This window comes from Phodopus roborovskii, unplaced genomic scaffold (genome assembly GCF_943737965.1).
Source record: "Phodopus roborovskii unplaced genomic scaffold, PHOROB, whole genome shotgun sequence".
NCBI lineage: Eukaryota > Metazoa > Chordata > Mammalia > Rodentia > Cricetidae > Phodopus > Phodopus roborovskii.
This window is the reverse complement of record NW_026126448.1, coordinates 19,715,187-19,737,842: the sequence shown is the minus strand read 5'-3', so window position 1 is coordinate 19,737,842 and position 22,656 is coordinate 19,715,187. Positions and strand designations below refer to the sequence as shown.

The following is a 22,656-nucleotide window of genomic DNA, read 5'->3' as shown; positions in this document are numbered from 1 at the left end:
TTAGATCTGCTGGGTTCTAGAAACTGCTAGGTCAATTGCCAAAGAAAAGAGAGGCTAAAATCAAGACTGTCCAATATTTCCACACCTTTGCACATCCCCAAGTATCACTTTTAAGCATTTTCCATCTGTCATTTTGTTCATCTTTCTCTGTCTTTCTTGATCTTCTATCGTGAAAGCAGACACAGGAACGTGCTCTGTTAGTACAGGGTGAAGAGAAAATTAAAAGGCCAGAGAGACCCACTGAGAGAACCTTGCCCCAGCAAGAAAATGAAGAGATTCCTCCCAAGGTTTCTATTCCAATCCCCGAGGAACACAAGGCTCTCAAAAAGTGCCACCTCTACTCTAGTACTTTCCCGTCTCCTCGTATTCCTTTCATGATGTCTTTTCTCCTGGTCCTTGCACTGGCTGTTTGGTGGTTGATCTTTCTATGATTGGAAAACAGGGTGCTCGTCTGACACATCAAGACTAAAACCATTGAACTCTTGTCTATGATTTCAAATGTGTAATTACCTATGTCATACCTCTGGTCTTGATCGCTTACTATTATAGGGCCCTTTTGTGGTCATGTTTCCTGTCAATAACCAAATGTGGATCTTTGGAGAGTATATATTGTGAGGAAAAAGGAGTAGCAATGGATTGTTCAAGCCAGTGCTCCTGCCCCGAAGTTAACACATTTAGGCAAATTGGATTGAGGCGCATGGCAGGTGGTACTCACCCAAAAGCTACCCTGCATGCTCTTACAGTTGATGATTGCTGTGTCCTCTTTTCCAGTGTCTCGCAGAGGCTGGAATACATTGAAAACATTTGATGGACTATTTTCCAAGTTTTCTATAGCCATTTATGTGGCATGGGCTTCATAGTTTAAGAAGAAATTCAAATTCCCAACCTTTCAAAAGCCTTAAAATGATAGTTTTAATCCAAAAAAAAATCCATAACCACTCCTTTTCTTAAGAGTATCGAATCAGTGCATACAAAGGCCTTTCTGAAGGGGCTGTGACACCTGTGGCCTTTTTGTTAGTGTTCATGAGCTGCACAGGATAGACTACTGTCTCCTACCTGGTGTATGGAAGAATCACTTAGAGGTTAAAATGCTGTCTTTTCATACTTAGAGTTGATTTAGTTTAGGGAAATGGTGCTGGTGTTCCTTGGCCTCCAACCAGGGCTGAAATTTTCAGACTACCTACCTTTAAAAGTCCTGGAGTACTTCAAGATGTGTATGTAAACACACTTTTCTCTAAATTAAAATGCTGTTATTTCCTGTGGCTTAAATAGTTATTGCTAGAAGCAATATTTAGCTGTTATAGTAAACTTAAAAGATACTTTGTTTCCTTGTGCTTCAGACCTGTTCTCACACTTGTGTTGAAATAATTGTTTCTAATCAATAGCCTTGCGATCTAAGCTTCTATTGTGACACGTGTCTAGTTTGCATGTGGATGATGAGGCTTCCCTGAAGTAACAGTGAGCACGCCCTCCTCAGAGCACCACTTGGATGCCTAAATAGTAGTTTTTCGCCTTACTATTTATTGACTTGCATGATGTCACTTGCTTTCTATGGCATTTGGACACATCAATCTGGACAAATTGTTAACTTCTCAAACTCTGTTTCCGATTCTGAGTCACTTAGGGTTGTCTCATTGAGACTACATTTTGTATTACTTCTTAGTGCTTTTTGGTCAATGAAATTTCTAAAGATGGCTTTTGCCTTTGAAATGATGGAGGGGGAAGGAGAAAGAGAAACAGTAAGACCAAGATTATTGCTGTTCTTCTATGTTCACTAGTATTGAGCTGTTGTCTTGACAGACATGACTATCTGGTATTTACTGAAAAGTGCTGTGGTACTCTGTCATTATTGGAGTTAAAAAAACAAACTGGAAAAGAACCAAGGACCAGGCTATATAAAAAACAAACAAACAAACAAACTGGATGTATATGGTTTGTGTCACAAGTTATGTCTGTTTATAGCAAATATTTTGTAAAAAAGAATATTTATTGATTCACTCGTAAGAAAAGAGGAATTGCAAAGCCACCTTAAGTACTGCAAAGCTGCTTTTCAAGGCAGAATGTGATCATCATAGGTATACCCCTTTATCTGTGAAACAGATGTAAGATTTCCTTAATGAACTAACAAAGTAGTATTGGTTATGTTATTGTCTTTTTTTAGGAATTAAAAGGAAAATAACCTTAAAATTTTATCAATACTTTTGTAACTTTCAAATTATATTTCCTAAAGTTCTAGTTTTCATCATTGTACACAACTTTTTATTAATTATTGTAAACATCACCCTGCATTTTGTTTCTTTTTCTATTGGAATTATTTCAAATCCATTAAAAGTTTAGTGTGAGCCAATGGTGCTGTTCTGTGTTCTGAAGTGTAGCAAGGATCCTCAGAGGTCTTTGCTGACAAAGAAGCCATTTCTTATTAGTAAAGCTGCTCAGAGGAGGGTGCCACGTCCTTGTATTGAACAAAACTAACCAACATGGCTCAAAAGATAGATCTGTCACGGTTATCAAAGGACAAGCATTGGCTGCTCCAGCCTTGTATGATCTCAGGCTAATACTGTCAATGTTTGTAACATAGAGCTGCAAATAGCATTGCTTTCTTTCCCCTCACTTCAGCCTGCTCCCAGTACCATGGGCATTCTCATTGCTGGGTACCTCTACCCTGGGTCAGCTTCTTCATGGCAGATCCATAAGTAATTTGGACTAAGGATGTTTATACCGACCTGTGTAAAGTCTTGGATTTGTGCCTTGTTTTCCCATTGGACATTTCCAGAAAGTCACTTAACTATTTGGTGCCCATGTTACCAGCTAGTACCTTATGGACAGATCTTCCTCATGAGGATGAACTGTGGGATGTTTCGGGGAGTGATGGTAGTTCTGTCCTCTGTCTTTGAGGAGCTATGAAGATAGAATGCAAGGAAAAAGCAGACACACTAGAACTTTTGAGATTCTTATTTCTGGAAGTAAGCCAACAGCCATGTTTATTTCTGGCTGCTTCTGGCTGATAATTGACCAAGCATTTAAAACTAGTGAAGTTAAAAATGCCTTTCCAAATTTATCCATCTCTTAATAAATTCAGATGGTATTCTTCAAGTAGAGTGTACTTGGGAATTAAACCCTGCTTCTATATTTTAGACCCCCCCCCTTTTTTTTTTCTTATTTGCTTATGGCTAGCATTTGTAGTATGAAGTAGATTCCATTTGATTTGCAAGTTTACAACTCTGTTTACATTGTTAGTAGAAACTTTAAGGAGACTGACTGTTGATGAAGAGTAGCCTGGAGTCACCTCTGGAGCTGCCCTATTGTCACCAAAGGTCTTAGGGGCTTCTAAGTCACTTTTATGGATAAACCCACGGGACACTGTATGTCTTCCAGATTCCGTTTTTAGAGGTTATTACCAATAAGAATGTATGCTCACACTTCACCTAGTGTCATCTATTTAGAAAAGACAAAGCTACAATAAACTGCTGTCTCAGTGCTGCCCCACAGACCCCTACTCTGCCCTCCTTCCCTTTTACACTTTATACAGATGGTAAACCTTGAGCTTTACAGTGTCCTCCACACGGAAACTTGACTTTTTTACTACCCTTAACTACCCACTCCCCACTGTTAGTGACGCCAGAACTGGATACAGCTCCTTTTATTCTCTGCTTTGTGGGACTCCTTCTGCTGCCTCCTCTTTGTTGTGTTAGTGACAGCCTGCTGCTGTCACCTCTCATGCCTTAAGATCCCCTTGTACTACAGCAGATAGAGAAATCCACTGGTGCTGGTAGGAAAAGGCAGCTGAATGGTTATAAGGTCTGTACTTGGGGTTAGGCTCGGAGAGGACAACAGTGCCTGTGATCCCCAGGGTTAAATTCAGGGGGTGTGGTGGTTATTTGGTAAATCAAATTCCTATCACCACAGCTCCTTATTTCCACAGGTCAGAAATATAGGCTAGAAATGAAATAACTTCAATAATAGTTTAAGTGTATGAATGGATGGCAGCTTATTAAAATGTTTTTCCTCATCTTTTGTGACTGATATCCTAAGTGATTACAGTGTCCTTTCATTTACTATAGTTAGAATCCTCTGGGTAAATAATAGATAAGTCTGAGATCAAAAAGAGGGAAGAGTATAGAATCCCAGGTAACTTTTCTGGTTCCTAGATCTTTAAAAGCAGTTAGCCTTTCCTTTGCTTCTCTGCTGTCCCTTTAAAGAGAAGGGGTGGCATTTAGTCACAAAGTGTGTGCTTAGCATTCATGAGGCCCTGGTTTGATCCCCAGGACAATGAAAAACAGAGAGAAGAGAATTGGGGAGTAGGAAGAGAAGGGAAAGGAAAAATAAAAGGAAGAGCATGATACTTCCTGTACTCTCTGTGCATTGCAAGGATGCAGAAAGACAGAGATCCAAGTTTTAGGGTCTGACAAGATCTTAATTTAATCCCTCTCCCCGACAGCATTTGACTCTTCTGTACAGTGTCATTTAGAGAATTAGAAACTAGGATTTCAGCTTGTGATTCAGTATCTCCCAAGATAGATGATCTCGTTTTTTTTTTGGACAGCAGAGAGTTTGTATAAGTCACTCTTGCATTAAGTTGGGGTGTTTTTCCACAGCTTAGTTTACCAATCTTAAATGCAGGGATTGTAAAGAGTTTCTTTGAGTTAGGCGTGGTTGTGCAGAGACATTTGGGAGGCTGAGGTAGGGAGCCACTTGAGGCCAGACTAGATTACACAGTGAGACGTTGTTTCAAAAAAGAAAGAGAAAGACATTTCTGGCCTCTATATCAAAGTTCTTGTTAAAATTAAAGGCAGCTCTCTTGTGGAGCTAAATTAGTCCTTGCCCTTTGAGGGTTGCTGTCTGGGTCTGATGAGCCCTTGGTTTGCTCTTTGTTTGCCATCTGTCATTTCTATATCCCAAGTACCACCTTGCCTTGTATATAACAAGTAATGAGTTTGTCAACTAAATTACTAATAACAGATGGCAATTAATAAGATCCTAACTTTTATATGGATTCTGTGTTGAGATAAATTTGATCAATGTATGCCTAATCAGTACATGAAGGCAGCCAGAAAGCCTGTGCAGAGCCCAGAGGCCACACCTTTTCTTTATTATTCTTCTGTAGTCCCTGTTTTATTTAAAGGACCTCAAATTGGATGCCTCAATGGTAAACATTGATCACTCTTGTTAACATCTGTAATTTGGTTTAGTTATCCTTCTTCATATCTAATAATCAACTATTTCACTCCAGAATACATTGTCAAGACTGGTATACGTGCTTGTGTGTATAAACTCATTTTGGAGTATGATGTCATAAAGGGAATATTTGTGTTTATCTGAAATATATTGCTGCCATCAATCTGATACATTTTTCTTGTGTTTTTTAAATGTCATAAAACCACAAAAACTATCAAATTACTATGAGTTTTGTGCATTACATTGATGAGTGGTTGACAGGGCTTCTCTGTAAAGAGTGACAGTAAGATGCCAAGCCCTGGAGGCTGTGCAGTCTCACAGTTGCTCAGCTCTGCCACATCATAGTGAAAGTTAAAAAGCAACAATGTGTGGCTGCATAACAGTCAGACTTCATTGGACACTAAAGTTCGTTTTTGTATGATTTTTATGCCACTAAATATTTTCCCTACCCATTTAGAAACAATCTATTCTTAGCTCATGGCCATACAAAAACAAAGATGGGTTGGAATTTGGCCTGAGGGGACTAGTTTTTGGAGTCCCTCACAGACCAGAAAGCTGATTGGTTACTTTTGTTGTTGCTGTTGGTCTGTCTGCCTTGGAACTATTGTTTATGGCTAGAAATTGGAAATTGGCATCGGGGCCATCTTAACTGGGACATGGAGTACCATGACACCACAATGCCTTTGTCTTACTCATTTTCCAAAGTCTGTGTTGACGGTGGCCTTACAGACTCGCTGACGGCCCTAACCATTTTTGTTTGTTTGTTTGTTTGAGTTTAAAGGAGCTGTCTCAATTTTCCCATGTAAAATAAAGAAATAGTAATTCCTAAATATACCTTCTCTTTAACCAGATTCTAGAATTATGTAATAAGCATGTATCTTAGTTAGGGTTTCTATTTCTGTGAAGACACACCATGTCCGTGGCAACTCTTTTTTTTTTTTTTTTTTCTTTCCCCTTTTTGGTTTTTTGAGACAGATTTCTCTGTGTAGCTCTGATTGTCGTGGAACTCATTCTGTAGACCAGGCTGATTTCGAACTCACAGAGCTCTACCTCCCTCTGCCTCCTGAGTGCTAGGGTTAAAGGCATATGCCACCAATGCCTAGCTCACAGCAATTCTTATAAGGAAACATTTAACTGGCTGGCTTACAGTCCAGAGGTTTAGTCCATTATTGTCATGTTGGTGTGCAAGCAGACATGGTGCTGGAGTGGAAGCTGGGAGTTCTACTTTTGGATAGGCAGACATCAGGAAGATAGTGAGAGACTGGGCTTGGCTTGAGTTTCTGAGACCTCAAAGCCTGCCCCCAGTGACAACACTTGCTCCAACAAGGCCACACCTACTCCAAAAAGGCCATACTTCCTAATAGTTCTACTCCCTATGGGCCTTTGGGGACCATTTTCATTCAGATCACCACAGCATGGTTTATAAAACATAATGAGGGGGCTGGAAAAATGGCTCAAGAGGTTAAGAGCACTGGCTGCTCTTCCAGAGGTCCTGAGTTGGAATCCCAGCAACCACATAATGGGTTACAACCATCTATAGTGAAACCTGGTGCCCTCTTCTGTCATGCAGGCATATATACAGGCAGAACACTGCATACATAATAAGTAAATAAATAAATAAATAGAAAGAAAAACATAATGAGGACTGGAGAGATGGCTCAACACTTAAGAGTGCTTACTGCTCTTCCAAAGGACCTGAGTTCAGTTCCCAGTGCTCATGTTAAGTGTCTCATACCTGTCTTTAACTCCAGCCCTCAGAGGGATCCAATGCCTCAGGCCTCTGCAAACACTACATACCACTCCTACATATACATATGCTCATAATCAAAAATAAATCTTTTTAAAATGACATGATGCTCCATTGAGCACTTAGTGTACTTCTGTGTGTCAGATGGTTGCATAAATTTAAGATCAGTCATTGAAGGGACATGTTTGCTTTTCTAATTATTATTGTCAAAATAAAAGATTTTTGGTGAGAAGCCCCTGAGGGCAGCGGGTTTGTTGGTAAGTTAGTAGGAGATGTCCTTTGGACAGTGTCTTTGCTCCTTGAATTTTGGCCTATGTAACTGCTTGTTGGGAATGTTTCTTAGTAAACACCAAACCCATTTTCCTTTCAGTTTCCTTGTCCAAGACCCTTTGGCTTTCATACTTACTTAGATAATTTGTTTATCCATTAGCAGTTGAACATGGCATTAAGCCTAAAGCAACCTGCTACAGAATTTCTCTTTGGGGACACTTTCTTTGATGATTTTCTCATTTTAATTGCTTAGTTACTATGTAGATTTATGATGACTAGCTCTTACTGCAAGTCAGCTTCTGGTTGCTTGTAATTGTTAAGGAAGTTAGAGCTGGTGATATTGGACACAGGCAGACTCAAAAAAGATGGGAGGAAGGGGGAGCGTGTGCTTCAGCTGTTGGACTAGAGATGCCTGCCTAGAAGATACTGTCGGCACCCAGTAATTGTCTTTTGCTTCATCCTGGCACAGAGGCATCTATTTGCATGTGTTCAATTCTCAAAATATTGTTCTAAATCACTTTGTTTTCATTTGACTTATTTGTGTCAAGTTTTAAAAATAATTTTTTCTAGCCAATTTAACCCGTCACAGCAACGTGCAATTACCGCATTTTATTATGCTGATTTGCCTTTTGCATTTTTTTTTAAAGAGCACTGAATAAATTAGTAGTTCTTAACCATCCAGGATTGCCACTCTGATCAGACTGAAGATTGAAGAGTGGAGTGGGTGTGAATATGTGGGTGTGAAGCGAGCCTATTCCTATAATACGGAATTAAGAGGATTGTTACTTCTTTCACTTCACCTTGGGTAAACCCTCTCCTAGTGTCACAGCTCTGGATTTTATTGTGTTTTTCTGTTGATGACTTAGAGCACCAAACAGTCCATACTTTGACGTGGCCTGTTTACCAGCTCAAGGTGTGTGTGTGTGTGTGTGTGTGTGTGTGTATGTATGTATGTATGTATGTATGTATGTATGTATACACACATGCACACATGTGCACACACCTGTGGTTCTGTCTAAATAACAGAAAAGTGCTGTTGTATTTCTCTAAGTCACATTCCTTTCAGACTTTCTTGAAAATGTTAGCACAGAAAGCCATTTTCATTACTGTGGGATTTTCTTTCATGGAGAGCAGCTACAGCTCACTAGTATCTAAAAATAATTTTGTATTTCATTTAGTTCTATGGAATCAGGATGCTGTTTCTAGACACCACATTGGATATAATTTTTTAAGTGTTTAGTAAGACTTTATTCAGGCAGGAGTGGTGACACATTCCCATAACCCCGGCTCTTGGGAGGCGGAAGCAGGAGGATCAGCAAGCTCAGGTCAACTTTGTCTACAAGAGGTCAAGGCCCATGTGAGCCCTGTCTCTTAAAAGGGAACAAGAGAGACTCAGAGGTTTCTGTGGAAGTTTTGCTAACAAATTTAATGTTGTTCCACCGTAAATGACTGGAATTTCTGTGCTGGTTTCTGGCTCTTTCCTCTTCTCCTCCGTTGATCTACCCTGACCCTTCACGATGTAATGAAGTAAAGCTGACTACCCACGGTTTCTATTTTCTCAGCCATGTTCTGCATAACCTTTAATGTTTGCTTAAGCACCCCGACTTCTGCAGATCTGCTCAGGTATGAGATTCTCATGCGATCTGTGGAGTCCGTGAGGGTGAGTGCAGTGCAAGGGCAAAATTTTCTATTAGCTAATAGTTAAAATTTTGCATCAGGCATGGGTTTTGAAGCTGTTTGCTGTTAAAAAAAAAAAAAAAAAAAAAAAAAAGTCACCTGTTTGGGGATAATCTAATAACAGTACGATTTAGAAAATCATAATGACTACATTTGAGGAGGCAGAGGCTACTAGCTCAGAGCCATGCCTATCATGTTCAAGATCAAAACTGTTTGAAGCCAAAACTGAAAGATTACTGTTACTGGCAAGCTTCACTGCCTTCATTGGAAAAGAAAGCCCATGTTGTGTATTCTTATCCTGAAAACAACTTTATCGAGTCTAGTAAAATAACAGTATGATGAAACACACTGATGAAACAAATCAGCTCTTTTGCCCACATAGAAGACAGCAGTTACCCTTGAACATGACTGGGTCTCATGGGGACTCCAGTGAGCACTAGAGTTACTTGCAGCATACAAACTTTAACCATATGGGGAAGGGGTAACCAAGAGAGAAGTGGTGATGAGGACAAGTGCATTGTGTGGTAAAGATGGAAGGACTTTAAATCATCTCCTTCCAGGCATTTGAAACTCTGTTGTTCGTTTATCCCCATCTGATGTCCCTTCCAAGGCTGCTAGTGGCCTGAGTTTTAACGTCCTGGAAGCTATTGTTTACCAGCTTTTGTGGGTGGGGACAAGGGATGTGTTTTTTTTCTGTAATTTTTGTTCTTCATTTGTTTCCTTTTTTGGCTGAAGAATGGGCTACTGCTGCTTGCCTTGTCATCTTTATGTGCTGTTTATACATGGCTTTTAGCAAAGAAGCCGTTGCCACATCTGATTTATCTTTTATTGCAAGTGCCCATTTAAAAGTGATTTGAAAGTGAATGCTGTTGTTTTGTTAATTACTAGGTTGATGTTCCTGCTGGTTATTACACAATCAAGGCAAACACTGATATTTATAGTTTCTCAAAACAGGAACAAGATTATAAATATTTATCATATTAATATAGTGGCATATGTTACATGTTTTAAACCTTTTTCTGCAGCAGTTAAGGCACTCTTCCCTGAGACGTGAAGTCTTGCCATGATTTTGTTGAAAGAGAAGAATGTAGAAAGAGCACTTGCAGTTAACTGATGTCATCAGGGTTGGAGTCTACATTTTTGCATGTTACAGACCATCTGGGGATATTACATTGTTGATGATATATGTGACTATAATATTTATTGTTTACTTTAGTTAAGGACCAGGAGCTGAACTCTTCTGCTGGTTGTCTTCCTACTGTGCTTAGCAAGATAACCTCGACTCCTGCTGGTTCTGTGCCCTTTGCAGTACAGTGCATTTCTTATTGGGTTTGCAAATCAAGGGTAATGTGCTCTTGGGGGTTTTGTGTCTGTGTGAAACGTCTACCTCCAATCCTACTGTCACCTCTATCACTCCTCTTTCTTATCAAAACGTGTCTTTTTAGGCCTAAGGAGATGGCTCAGTGGGTGCAATGTTTGCTGGGCAAGCATGGGACCTGAGTTTGGATTCCCAGCGCCCACATAAACAGCTGTGCAGGGCAGTGTGTACTTGTAGCCCTGGTGCTTTTGGGTTGGCAGAAAGAGGAAGATGCTACAACAGCCAGCTCTAGGTTCAGTGAGAGACCCTGCCTCTAAGATAAGATGAGGAATGATTGAGCAGACACTGAAAGTCAGCCTTTGGACTCTGTGTGCGCACACAGGTCAATATACCTGCACATGCACATATATACAGAAAATTTTAGATTAGTATACAACTTTTTAAAAACTCTAACAAATCCCTTTTTTCATGGCATAGAGAAGCACTGATTGATACCAGTGTATTATGTCAACTTTCCTTGAGATATTTGTGTTTCAGCAGGCCACAGCTCATGGCAGGCAATATTACAGGTTGCTTGTACCATTAAGTAGGTACTTAAAAGCCAGCCTTAAGTCTTTTCTTTTCTTTTTTTTCTTTTTTTTTTCTTTTTTTTTTTTTTTTGGACAAACTACAAAACAAAATGAAAGCCTTTGGTGGTTTTTTAATAAACATGATGGTGGGCTTGGTTACAAAGTGCTAAAGCCAAGGCATTCTTGGGGGATATTAACTTCAAAAAGCAAATGTAGAAACAGTAATGAGATAATTATACTTTAAAGTGGTGGTGACTTTTGTGACTAATCAGTGTTATCCTTCTTAATATTGAATACTTATATAGGAAGGAATCTATTAAAATAGCCCATTGGGCTGGGAAGATGGCTTAGTGGGTAAAGTGCCTGCCTATAGGTGTGAGGACCTGGGCTTGAATCCTCCAGTAATTTACCCACAGAGATAGCTGTTGTGGTGGAAGCATCAGCAACCCCAGTGCTCCTTCAAGGTGGGAGAAGACAGGAGATTCTCCAGAAGCGTCTGAGGCAGCTGGTCTGGTCTGCCATACAGAGCAACAGAGCTCAAAAAGACCCTGTCTCAAATAGCATCTGAGATTGTCCTCCTTCTCTCCCTCCTCAAACACACACCATGTGAGATGCATGCCAAGTGCTGGGATTAAAGGTGTACACCACTACCTCCCAGCTCAAAATGTGGCTTTTGTTTTGCTGTGTGTGTGTGATCTCTTACTTTAGACTTCTAAGCATAACTGTGGTTTCCAAGTCTCTTCAAAAGTGTAAGTCTCCCATAAGTAACCTGAAAAGAAGACTAGATTAGATTGAATAGGTTGTAGCAGATACCTAACACTTATAGCAAGCTCTCAGTGCTACCTGAGACCTACAAATCAAAGACTTGGTGATTCATAACTACACACACACACACACACACACACACTATTTGAAGATTTAGAGATACAATCCTATTAAACAGGTAGAAGGCCTGTAGGGGGAAAAATCTGTTTTCTTCCACTGACTATTAAATTCTCATACTTATTGTGCATCCTGACTTTTTTGGGGGGAGTGCATTTTTGAGATAGGGTCATGTATCCCAGGACCTTAAACTCAATATGTAACCAAGTATAGCCTTGATATTGATCTCCTGTGTCTGCTTCAGGAGTTATTAGCTTTTTTAATGATATGGAACCTTCAAGTGATGTTCCATTTCAACTAAGTATTGTCAAATGGACTTCCTTTTCATAGATAGAGAGATAGATTTTTTTTTCCCCTTGAGAAAAGGTAGCATTATATAGTTTTGGATGGCCTGGAATTCACTGTGTAGACCAGGCTGGTCTTGACTCACTGAGACTTGCCTTCTGTGCCAAGTTCTGGGATTAGAAGTGTGCACTTGGCCCTTACAGTGTGCATGAAGCCAACTGGATATTGCCACAGTGCCTTGTACCAGTGTCTGGTCTATTATTGTAGCTTGCTTCTTCCTATGAGTCTCCCAGTAGTCACGGATAAGCAACAGCTGGACCAACAAACACCTCAGAGTCACAGAAAGCCTCAATTTTGCCTTTCATTGTGGATGGTTGAGACACAGCCATATGTCAAATCATATTTCTGGCAAGATCCCTTCATAGTTTCAAGGCTAATTTGGTTTCGTGTAGTTGTGCAGTATTATATAATACAGTGGCCTGTGCTGATGGTAATGGCCAAAGGCAACTGCACTGTCAGTTAAGATTCTTCACTGACATCAGATGCCAGATTATGGGTTTCTCTTGTCATGAGACTTTATGTCCCCTGGCCAGTCTTATCTTCTATCTTTTCAAATGACTTATGTTTAAAAATGTAATGTCAGCCACTAAAATGGATTCTTCTGTGGGTTCTCTGAACTGTTGTGATGGCCATTCTTTTGATCATAGTCAGATATAGGTGCTGGTCCTACTCAGAATGCCACTTGGGGCTGTGGGAAGAAGCAGGGCCTCAGAACCAGGCCAGAGCTGAATCTAAACCCCAGCTCTAATCTGCTTAAGATCTGCACTCCTTCATTTATAAAGTAACATGAATGATTACCTTAAAGTGAGATGGTAAAGAATTAAGTGAGGAACCAGAGAGGTGGTCTAGTCGGTGCATACAGTACTTGCTGTGTGAACATGAGGTCCTGAGTTTGATTCCCAGAAACCAAGTAAAAGTGCTAGGTGTGGTGGCACCTGCATAAAATCCCAGCCCCAGAGTGGTGGAAATGGGGGTCCCTGGGATTGCTGACCAGCCAGCCCAGCCTAATCAGCAAGCTCTTCACCAGTGAGAGACCTTTCTTTGTCTCTTAAAAACCAGGTGGAGCTTGAGAGACGCTTGTAAATGTATAAACGTGGGAAGAGACAATTAGATAGGACAAGTATAAATGAATGAAAATGGCTTGGGCTAGTGAGATGGCTCCAGGAATAAAGGAGCTTGCTGCCAAGCCTCACCACCAGAGATCCATACATAATGGAAGGAGAGAACTGGCTCCCGCAAGTTATCCTCTGACCTCCACATGTAAGATATGCAGGTGCACATCTACTACACATTTGTACACAAACACAAAAATATACACTAAGTAAAATAAATGTAGTGTTAAAAACCGGTAGTGACAGCACTGGGGGTAGGGGTGGGGTGGGTGGGGTGGCAGAGGCAGGCGGATCTCTGTGAGTTCAAGGCCAGCCTGGTCTACAGAGCAAGTTCCAGGACAGGCTCCAAAGCAATACAGAGAAACCCTGTCTTGAAAAACAAAAACAAAACAAACAAACAAACAAAAAAAAAAAATTGGTAGTGAGCGTAGAGATAGTGTGGGAGCTGGCTCAGGGTTCTGGCCTGGCATACTGGACAGTGCTACTCTTTGTCAGCATAGAAACTGATATGAAGGAATCGGCTTGCCAGAGGGCCAGGCAGCAATAGAAGTTTAATTTGGGGTGTGTTGCATTCCTCATACCCAGGGGATGCCCAGTAAGTGGCTTTCTATATTGCCCTGAGATCAGATTATAGCACCAACCAGCAAGGTTAATTTGGCCTTCGAGCACCCAACTGCTGCCCATCTTCCTCTGACAGCTGATGCATGCAAGGTACTCTGAGTATTTACTGTTGACATTACTGCACTGCAGCTTCAACCTTTGATCTCTCTAATATTTGCTTTCATTTTACTCAGCAGTACTTAGAGTCAAGAGGCCAGCCTAAAGATGGCTCAGTAACTAAAAGCACTTTCTGCCAATCCTAATGGCCCGAGTTTAGTTCCCAGGACCCACAGAGTGGAAAGAAAGAGCTATCACCCCTGCCCAGGGGCATACAAAACAAAACAAAAAATCAAAAAGAGGTGCTAGCCTAAGCAGTGTTCAATTAACAAATAACTTCTTGACGACAGATCGTCACTTATCATTCTGCAGACTGACACAAATTGGCCTGCCAGGCATGGTGTTGCATGCCTGTAATCCTAGCACTTGGGAGGATTAACCACTAATTCATGGCCAGCAAGGAATACAGAGTGATGCTGTTTAAAAACAAACAACAACAGCAAAGTTGACCATTGTTCAGTTGTCATAATCATCCAGCCTTCCAGTAGTAGAGAAATTATGTGAAGAAGTTTTGCTAACCCTCTGCATGTGAATAGGCTTACTCCTTCCCAGGGTTGGGATGGGTGAACAGCTTGAGAATACATATCTGCTCTGTGTCCTCTACACCTAGCACATTGTAGCTGCCCTGCTGATTGGATGAATTATGTGAAGTGGATTGTTACCTTAGAATTGCAGAGTGTTTTCATAGATGTTATTGAATTTGATCCTAAGACCTCAACCCAGCTACATGTTAGTACATTTTAAATATGAGGAAATATATATGTTATTAGCCAAAATATTTTGTGTCTCATCTATAGACCTAAATTCCCCAGTCTCTCAGTTCTTTTGCATGCCCTATATAATACTAATGAAAGATGTCCTCATCTGATTCAGCTTGTACCTGTTCCAGATGCTCTTCAGTTGCTCATTTGAAGACGATTCGGGAATGAAGTGGATGCAGAGTCCTGGGCCTTAAAGGGCGTTAGTTTATATTCATCATAACATGGGTTGGTTCACGGGAGAAGAAAAGCTCAGTGATTTTTAAATATAATTAGATAGATAGACAGATGGTAGGCAGCTGGGTGGATGATTGACACTGGATATTGATGACTAGCAGTTGATACTGATTGCTACTGATGAATAGAAATTCTTCTGAGCATCTTTGGAGCTAAGTGTCTTGGTAATAATAACATTATTATGTCTGAGACCTCTTAAAAATAATTGCTGATTCTCAGAGTTTCACTTTTATTTTCCCACTTGCTCACAATCTCGCTTTTGTGTGTGTTCATTCATTTGTAGAGTGCAAATGGCATTCGCACAGAGGAGGTGGCTATCGTGACAAAAGGGCCGCCCACCTACCCTGCCTCTGAATGGGAGTGCCCCAAGCAGTCAGTAGTTCCTAGTCAGAGCCTGATGACCACCCCACCGGTGTCTCCACAGAGCTTTGGTTCTGGCTCCCTCTCCATAAACAGCGAGGAGGCAGAAGAGAAGGAGCAGGGGGCAGCTGGCTATATTGATGCTAAGGAGATGCCAACGGGCCCAAGTGAGGAATGTTTAGGAGTGGAGGAACAGACCAGTACCTTAAATTTCTCAGTAACTCCAGCTTCCTGCCAGCCGCAGCATGGTGGAAAAAAGGCAGACAGTAGTGAAGAACCAGCAGAGACCCTTGAGACCCTGAGTGGACCCTTTCTTGACCCTCGTATGGGTCACCAGTTCCCCACCCTCATTCGAAGTTTCCAGGTAGTACCTGATCTGACCGTGAAGGTCTAATGCCACTTTGGGAGAGGGCCAGAATCTGGTCTGTGGAGGAAGTGGTGGTGGTGGTGGTAAAGGGTATGGCCTCTTCTGTTCTTGGCGTCACAGCTAAAAGTGAATGGAGTCTTGGATGCTGTAAAGAACTCAGTCAGAGGAACTAACTCGGACTAGACATGTTTTTTCTTCTGATGACTTAACAAAACTCTCAGGAGTAAACTCCAGCTACTTACCTTCGTGGAGCTGGTGTAAGTATGCTCCTCTTTCCTTTTGCAAGGACGAGCTATGGCAAAAGATGAATTACAGAGACTCCTGTGGGAAAGAGGCTTCAAGGCTCTGAGAGCATGCTCAGAGATTTCCCAGTGCTCCTCACTAACATTCGATTTTTAAATGAAGATTTATACTGCTAGACTGTGCAGCCCGCCACCCCCACTGCTCCCCCAATCGGGGATTCTGTGATCTGGGCACTAACTTCTGTATGGAGGTGAATGGCCACTTAACCTATCGCAATCAAATGGTAGTTTCCGGGTGATTGATATCCTGGGAAAGGTGAACAGAAAAGACAAGAAGGCCTGTGCCGTTCCACTAATGTCCATTCTTTTGGAATTCTGAAATTAATCACCAGGTGGTGGGAGAACTGATTATTTCTTCTTTCTCGTCTTCCAAATACTACATCTTCTCAGTAAATCCAAAGTGAATGTCTGACATTGATTTGAAAGAAGTTAATGAATTCCAAGGAAATGTGTTCCAGGGCCTCTGCTGCTTCATGTACTTTTGTACTTAGAGGGGAAATGTGCCTGGTTTTCTTAATTATGATGTACAGTCACAAGGACGAATGAAAGTGATTTCTACTTGGCAGATAATTTTATATTCAAATTCTGAAGGTCGATCTAAAGTGTTTTATATCACCGGTCATAAACTGTCTGGTGTTATAATTTTCCATTAAGCTTATGAAAGTAATTACAGTAATGCTGCTTTTTAATACCCTTCTCAAGATGTGACACCTTGTCATGGCTTCTTGGGAATCGTGTCTTCGGAGAGTGATTCTAACCTTTGCTTGACTCAAGCTAACGCTTTGATCAGATCAGTGTCAGAGGTTCAGTTCCCTACAGCCTGCAGGAAGGTTTGGCCAACTCTGTTTCTTTACTGTCTGCAGCCTCCTTTGGTAAAGACTCAGACTGTCACCATCTCAGATACTGCCAATGCTGTGAAAAGTGAAATCCCAACCAAAGATGTCCCTATTGTCCACACTGAGACCAAGACCATCACCTACGAGGCTGCCCAGGTAAGACACTGATGCTCCAGGACAAAGACACTCGGAAGACAGTAAATCAATGGTTTCTTCCTTCAGGTTCTAGTCACTTACTGCGAGTAACATCAGGCTTTCTAGGACAGTTCTTTGAAGATTGCTGACTTAAGTGAGGATGTCCCAGTGAGCGGGGCTGAAGGCTGGGAATCCGGGCAGCTCAGTTGATAAGTGTACTCACCTTGCATGAAGACCACACATAAAGTTGGGTCTGCTTTGGGCTGGGAAGATGATTCAGTTGGTAAAGCACTGTGTCACACGCACAAGGGCTTCAGATTCTTCTGATGGAAGCTTGAGGGCCCGAGTACCTGAGGACTGAGACCTGTTGTCGTCCTCTGACCTCTACACAAGTGCAGCTGCACCTGTATGTGCGCACACACATATACAAAGGTTAAACTAAAACTGGGTGTGGCAGGTACATACCTGTGATGCCAGTACGTTGGATGTAGAAACAGAAGGATCAGGAGTTTAGGGCCATTCGAAGTTATATAAGTATGAGGCTAGGCTGGGCTAATGAGACCCTTTCTCAAAATAATTTGTCTTAAAGAGGAAATAAATGCAAACTGTCAAGGCTGAGTGTTTAACTCCGTGGAAGAACATTGTACTTGACATGTGTGCAACCCCAGTTTACTCCCCAACACCAAAGAGCAAGTGAAATTGCCATAGGTCTGATGTCCTTCCACCCTAGTCATTTGGGAAAGTTATTCCAGTGTGATGACGAGTGTGTGCCCTGCGGCAGATAACCGTGAGCACTGGCTCTGCGCCTCTGTTTCCTAACTTGGACAAGTCATTAAGCCCTGACCAGCCCTGCCTGTGATGTTAGTATCTATGTCGTGCTATTATTGGGAGGGTTCAGAAGTTTTTAAGTCTTCCACTTCCTAATTACAGTGAAAGTTCATCATTTTTGGTAATTTGATTTGTTAGAGTTGCATTCTGTCGAATTCTCTCTCTTTAATTAGTCACAGATGGCAAATATTTAATCCTCTACAACATGTTTATCCAGCTTTTCTGTGTTAAATCAAAGTGCTGTGTTGGAGGTGACGCTGCTTGAACACCCCTTGGGGGAGGGGTGAGAAGACTCAGCACTGGGAGTCAGTATGTAGCAGAGTGTGCAGACTTGTTTACTAAGTTAGACCCTTTTACACCCCTCCTAAAGTCCTATTGGCTCAGGTGGCTGACTCTGCTACATTGTCCTTCCCTCATTGGTGTCTCTGGGTCAGGTGTCTCTCCTTCAGCAGTCTCTGAGTGTAGAGGCAGGTTTGGCTCAGGAAGGAAGTGACTGCCACATGCTCATGTGGGCTGGCCTAGGCAGTGGGGGAGGGAGGTGGAAGATTGCATCTTGGGTAGTCTGGCTGCAGTTTCTCCTACAGTGGTGTAAAGATAGATGGTTCCCACCCTCTATAGGGAACATTCTAGTAAGGAGAGAAGGGTTGGCAATAAGCACAGCAACAGCCAGACACGGTGGCCCACAGGTAGAATTCCCACGCTTGAAATGGAGGCTAGCTGATTGGGAATTTGGGCCTCCCAGCCCCCAGCCTACCCTGAAAGACCATGGCTGGAAAAAAATTAACAACCAGGAATGAAAAACGAAGGGAAAACCCACATAAACAAATATCAGACACTAGAAAGTTCCATACAGAAACCTAAATAATGTAAACAGATAATTCAAGGAGCTGGGGGTGTACTCACTGGTAGAGCCCAGTGCAAAGGGGCAGCGTGTAGCTCTGGTTGGACACTGAAGATCTTCTCAGTTGGTCTTCCCATCCCCATGAGCTGAATGATGTTTCACCCTTAGGAAGCTTGGAGGGTAAAGTGTGTGCTTTGCAGTTAGACACAGCATTGTGTGCCCCAAAACAGGTAGCTACTTATGGGTAACCTCAGTCAAGTCCCCAGCCTATCAATTCCCTGGCTCTTACCTGGGGACAGGATGACCTACTACTGCTGAGGAAATGTAGGTGAGATGGTATCTGCCAAGTGCCAGCCTCTCCACAGGTGTTCAGTCAGGGTTTGTGCACGCCCCTCCACTCTCTTTGTGATCTACAGTGTGGAATTTAATTTGCTGCATGACAAGTTGCTTTACGGTTTTCACTGGTAGATGATAAAGTAGCATCATTGAAGCAACGGCCTTTTAAAAATGACTCCTAAAGCTGCATGTTGACTGTATTAAAGTAGGGACAGGCGTGAAGACAAGATTATGACTAGGGCAGATCTGGGGAGATGATTGTGAGAACAGCAGTAAGTGTAGCTTTCAGAAATGAGAAGAGAAGGGGCAGTCAGTCAAAAGAGATAGAAGGAAAAGAAAAAACTATCAAGAAGGCCTTGGCAGGGGAAAGCACCGAAGAGGAAGGAAAGAAAAATTGCTTCATGGTTGTACATACCATTACCTGAGGAAGAGAAAGGAGATGACTTGCATATTCAGAGGAACTAATCTTTGCATGTCACCACCATGGAAACAACTTAAATGGCCTTCACTGAGGGAAATGGTTAAATAAATTATGGAGCCCCTATTGAGGTACTCTGTGGCTCTTGGTGAGGACTAGTCTACATGAAATTTGTGAATGAACATTATGGGAATCATATCTTTATTTGTGGGTAGAAAGGGGAGCGTGTAGGTAGCCATGTATGTGAGAGCAATGGGTGATATGGCCTTAGGTAGCAATATTCTCTCTGGATGGAGATTTAAAAATAAGGGTCTGAGCCCGGTGGTGGTGGCACACACCTTTAGTCCCAGCACTTGGGAGGCAGAGCCAGGAATTCAAGATCAGCCTGGTCTACTGAGCAAGTTCCAGGACAGGCTCCAAAACTACATAGAAAAACCCTGTCTTGAAACAAAAAAAAAAAAAGGGTCTGAGGAGACAGCTTGCTGTCCAAGTATGAAGACTTGGGTAGAGATCCCCAGTGCCCAGTGCAGCAGGGATGTGGGGGAGAGAAGGAGGCAGGAGGATCCCTAGAGCTCATTGGCCACCCAGTCTATCTATATAAATTGATGAGTTCTAGGTTCAGTAAGAGATCCCATTTCAAAAGAAAATGTAGAAGCCAGGCATGGTGCCGCAGGCCCTTAGTTCCAGCACTGGGGAGGCAGAGATGAGGATCTCTGTGAGTTGGACGTCAGCCTGGGCTACACAGAGAGACTGTCTCGAAAGCAAAAAAATAAATAAATAAGATAGAGGCCAGGTGTGGTATCACACACCTTTAATTCCAGCACTCAGAGACTAAGGAAGGTGGATCGATATGAGTTTGAGGGCAGCCTGGTCTACATAGGGAGTTCCAGAACAGCCAAGACTATTTAGACCCTGTCTCAACAAATAAGCAAGACTGGAATGAGACTGCTCAGAAGTGGAGGGAGGCTGACTGCACACCATTTAAACTTCATGTTGAGGTTTTAAAACTTTGTAGAATATACACTAAAAAGTTAGTGGAGCCAAGCCTGGTAGTGCAGGCCTATCATCCCAGCTACTCAGCAGGTTAAAGTCTGAGAATTGTGAGTTCAAGGCCAACCTGAGCAACTGAGTCCCTGTCTCAGGATTTTTTAAAAAATGCAGGGGTGTTGGGCTTGGGGTATAACTCTTTCAACAGAGTACTTGCCTAGTATACACAAAGGCCTGGGTTCAACCATCAGAACCTTATAAACCAGGCATGATGTTGAGAGGTGGAAACAGGAGGGCCAGAAATATATTCACATTCTCTTTCTTTTTCTCTCTCTGTCTCTCTCTTTGTCTCTCTCTGTATCTCTCTCTGTCTCTCTCTCTCTGTCTCTCTCTCTCTCTCTCTCTCTCTCTCACACACACACACACACACACACACACACACACACACAGCTTCCCAAGTGTTTTAGTTAGGATTTCTATTGCTGTGAACAGACATCATGACTATGGAAACTCTTATAAAGGAAAACATTTAATTGCAGTGTCAGCTTAAGTTTCAGAGGTTCAGTTCATTATCATCATGGCAGGGAGCATGGCAGCATGCTGGTAGACGTGGGGCTGAAAAAGGAGCTGCTATATGTTGATATGAAGACATCAGGAAGTAGACTGTGTCACACTGAGCGAAGCTTGAGAAAAAGAGACCTCAAAGCCTGCTTGCACAGCGACACACTTCCTCCAGCAAGGCCACACCCACTAATAATGCCACTCCCTTTGGGGGCCATTTTGTTTCAGACCACCACACCAGATAACGTATACTGTGGCTAGCGTCATCATCCTCCCAAGTGCTCGTATTACAGTCAAGGGCCACTACACCACGCTTACTGGTCTTACCATCTTTTGTTTTCTTACAGGTGGGCTTTCACACCCACTCAGCATTTACTTGGGATAAGAACCTGTGTCTTAAGTTTCATGGCAAACGCTAAGTTATCTCCCAGGCCCCTAAGTCACAATTTTTTATCTCTTCACTTTTTGATGGACAGCTGAGCTCTTTCCAATGTTAGGCAAACTGGACTAGTACTGCGGTGAACATTCACTTGCACGTCCCCATGTATGTGTTACTTGAATAAACACCTGGGTTCCAGGGTAAGCAGATGTTTATTGGTAACTGTCAGTGTCGTGATGTCTTTAAGGAAGCATTGGTAAGAGGGTGAAGGAAAGGAGACTCCCTGAGGGGGGTGGATAAATGGAAGTGGACGGCCATGATAGTGCCTCTGTCTTCCACCCTCAGGGACAAAGAACAGAGTATGGGGTGGGCAGCAGGTGGGAACAGTCACAGGCTTAGCTCTGAGATTGGGGTCAGCCTCCCTGTTGTGAAAATTTATAGCCTCTGGTTGTTTTTTATGTTGTTTGTTTTTGAGACAGCATCTCACGGTGTAGTCCCCGTTCACAGAGATCTGCCTGCCTCTGCCTGGGATTAAAGGCATGCACCACCCCTGCCAACCCCTTGCAGCAGTTTACAAAGCATGCCCACTTGTTCAATTTGTTTTGATATTCACAATGCTATGTGTGGGCAGGGCCACCTTCTAGAAATGATATGAGTGGTGGTGCATGCCTAAAATCCAAGCACATGAGAAGTGGAGGCAGGAGGATTGGAGGGGTTCAAGGCCATCCTCAGCTACATAAGGGAACTTGAAGCCAGCTAGAGAGAAGTGGGGAAGCAGAGGCAAGAGAACCATGAGTTCAAGTCTAGCCATGGCTACATGGGCAGCTTGAAGCCAGCTTGAAGCCACGGCTGGATACCGACTGTGCCAAATCCTAAATTCTAGTCTTCCAACATTAGTTTCTTTCCCATTCTGTGACATTTGAATACCTATCAACCACAGAACCTTAGGCAATTTAACCTCCCTGAGAGCCCAGTTTTCCCAAACGCAAAGAGGATATAAGAGTCTCTAACTCAGGTGTTGAGATGTTGTGCTTGACACGTAGGAGGAGTGCAAAAAGTATGTGTAGGGTCTAAGTCTTCCATAGAGTAATAGTCTGGGCAGGAGAAAATATTAGTGGGCTAGCTAACAGTGCACTGGTATGAGGGAGTGTGCTTGGGACTCCTGGTCTCTCGGTCACATTCCCTCTGGTGGAGGGAACTCAGCCTAATCCTCCCCTACCCCCAGTATCTCAGAGTTTGTTCATCTGGATGAAGTGTGTTCCTGCTCACAAATAAAGACAGTCACAGTATCCATACGTATGGTCTCAATTACTCAAGAGTTGAGGCAGGAGAATTACATGAGCCTTGGAATTGGAGGCCAGTCTGAGCAGCACCATGCCCTTTTAAAATGAAATTGACAGCTCCTGCTTATTCTGGTGACTTACATATGGTGCAGCACCTTTACGAAAATAGTTTCAGTTCTCTTAGCCCCTGGTATTGGTGCCCAGTGCTTCCAGTCT

At 42.4% G+C, this 22,656-nt stretch overlaps 1 protein-coding gene across 8 annotated transcripts in view; it reads left to right on the top strand.

Annotated features, from left to right (window-relative positions):
- Epb41 (erythrocyte membrane protein band 4.1) overlaps window positions 1-22,656 on the top strand; it is a 118,246-nt gene that overhangs the window by 89,798 nt on the left and 5,792 nt on the right. For 3 of the 8 annotated variants that reach the window (XM_051188970.1, XM_051188969.1, XM_051188966.1), the window contains one exon: window positions 16,700-16,828. In XM_051188970.1, the coding sequence (XP_051044927.1) occupies window positions 16,700-16,828 (129 nt within the window). Of the gene's footprint in view, window positions 1-179; window positions 607-15,090; window positions 15,532-16,699; window positions 16,829-22,656 lie in introns of those variants that run through there. The other 5 variants (XM_051188965.1, XM_051188964.1, XM_051188968.1 and 2 more) reach the window with 3 other exon arrangements.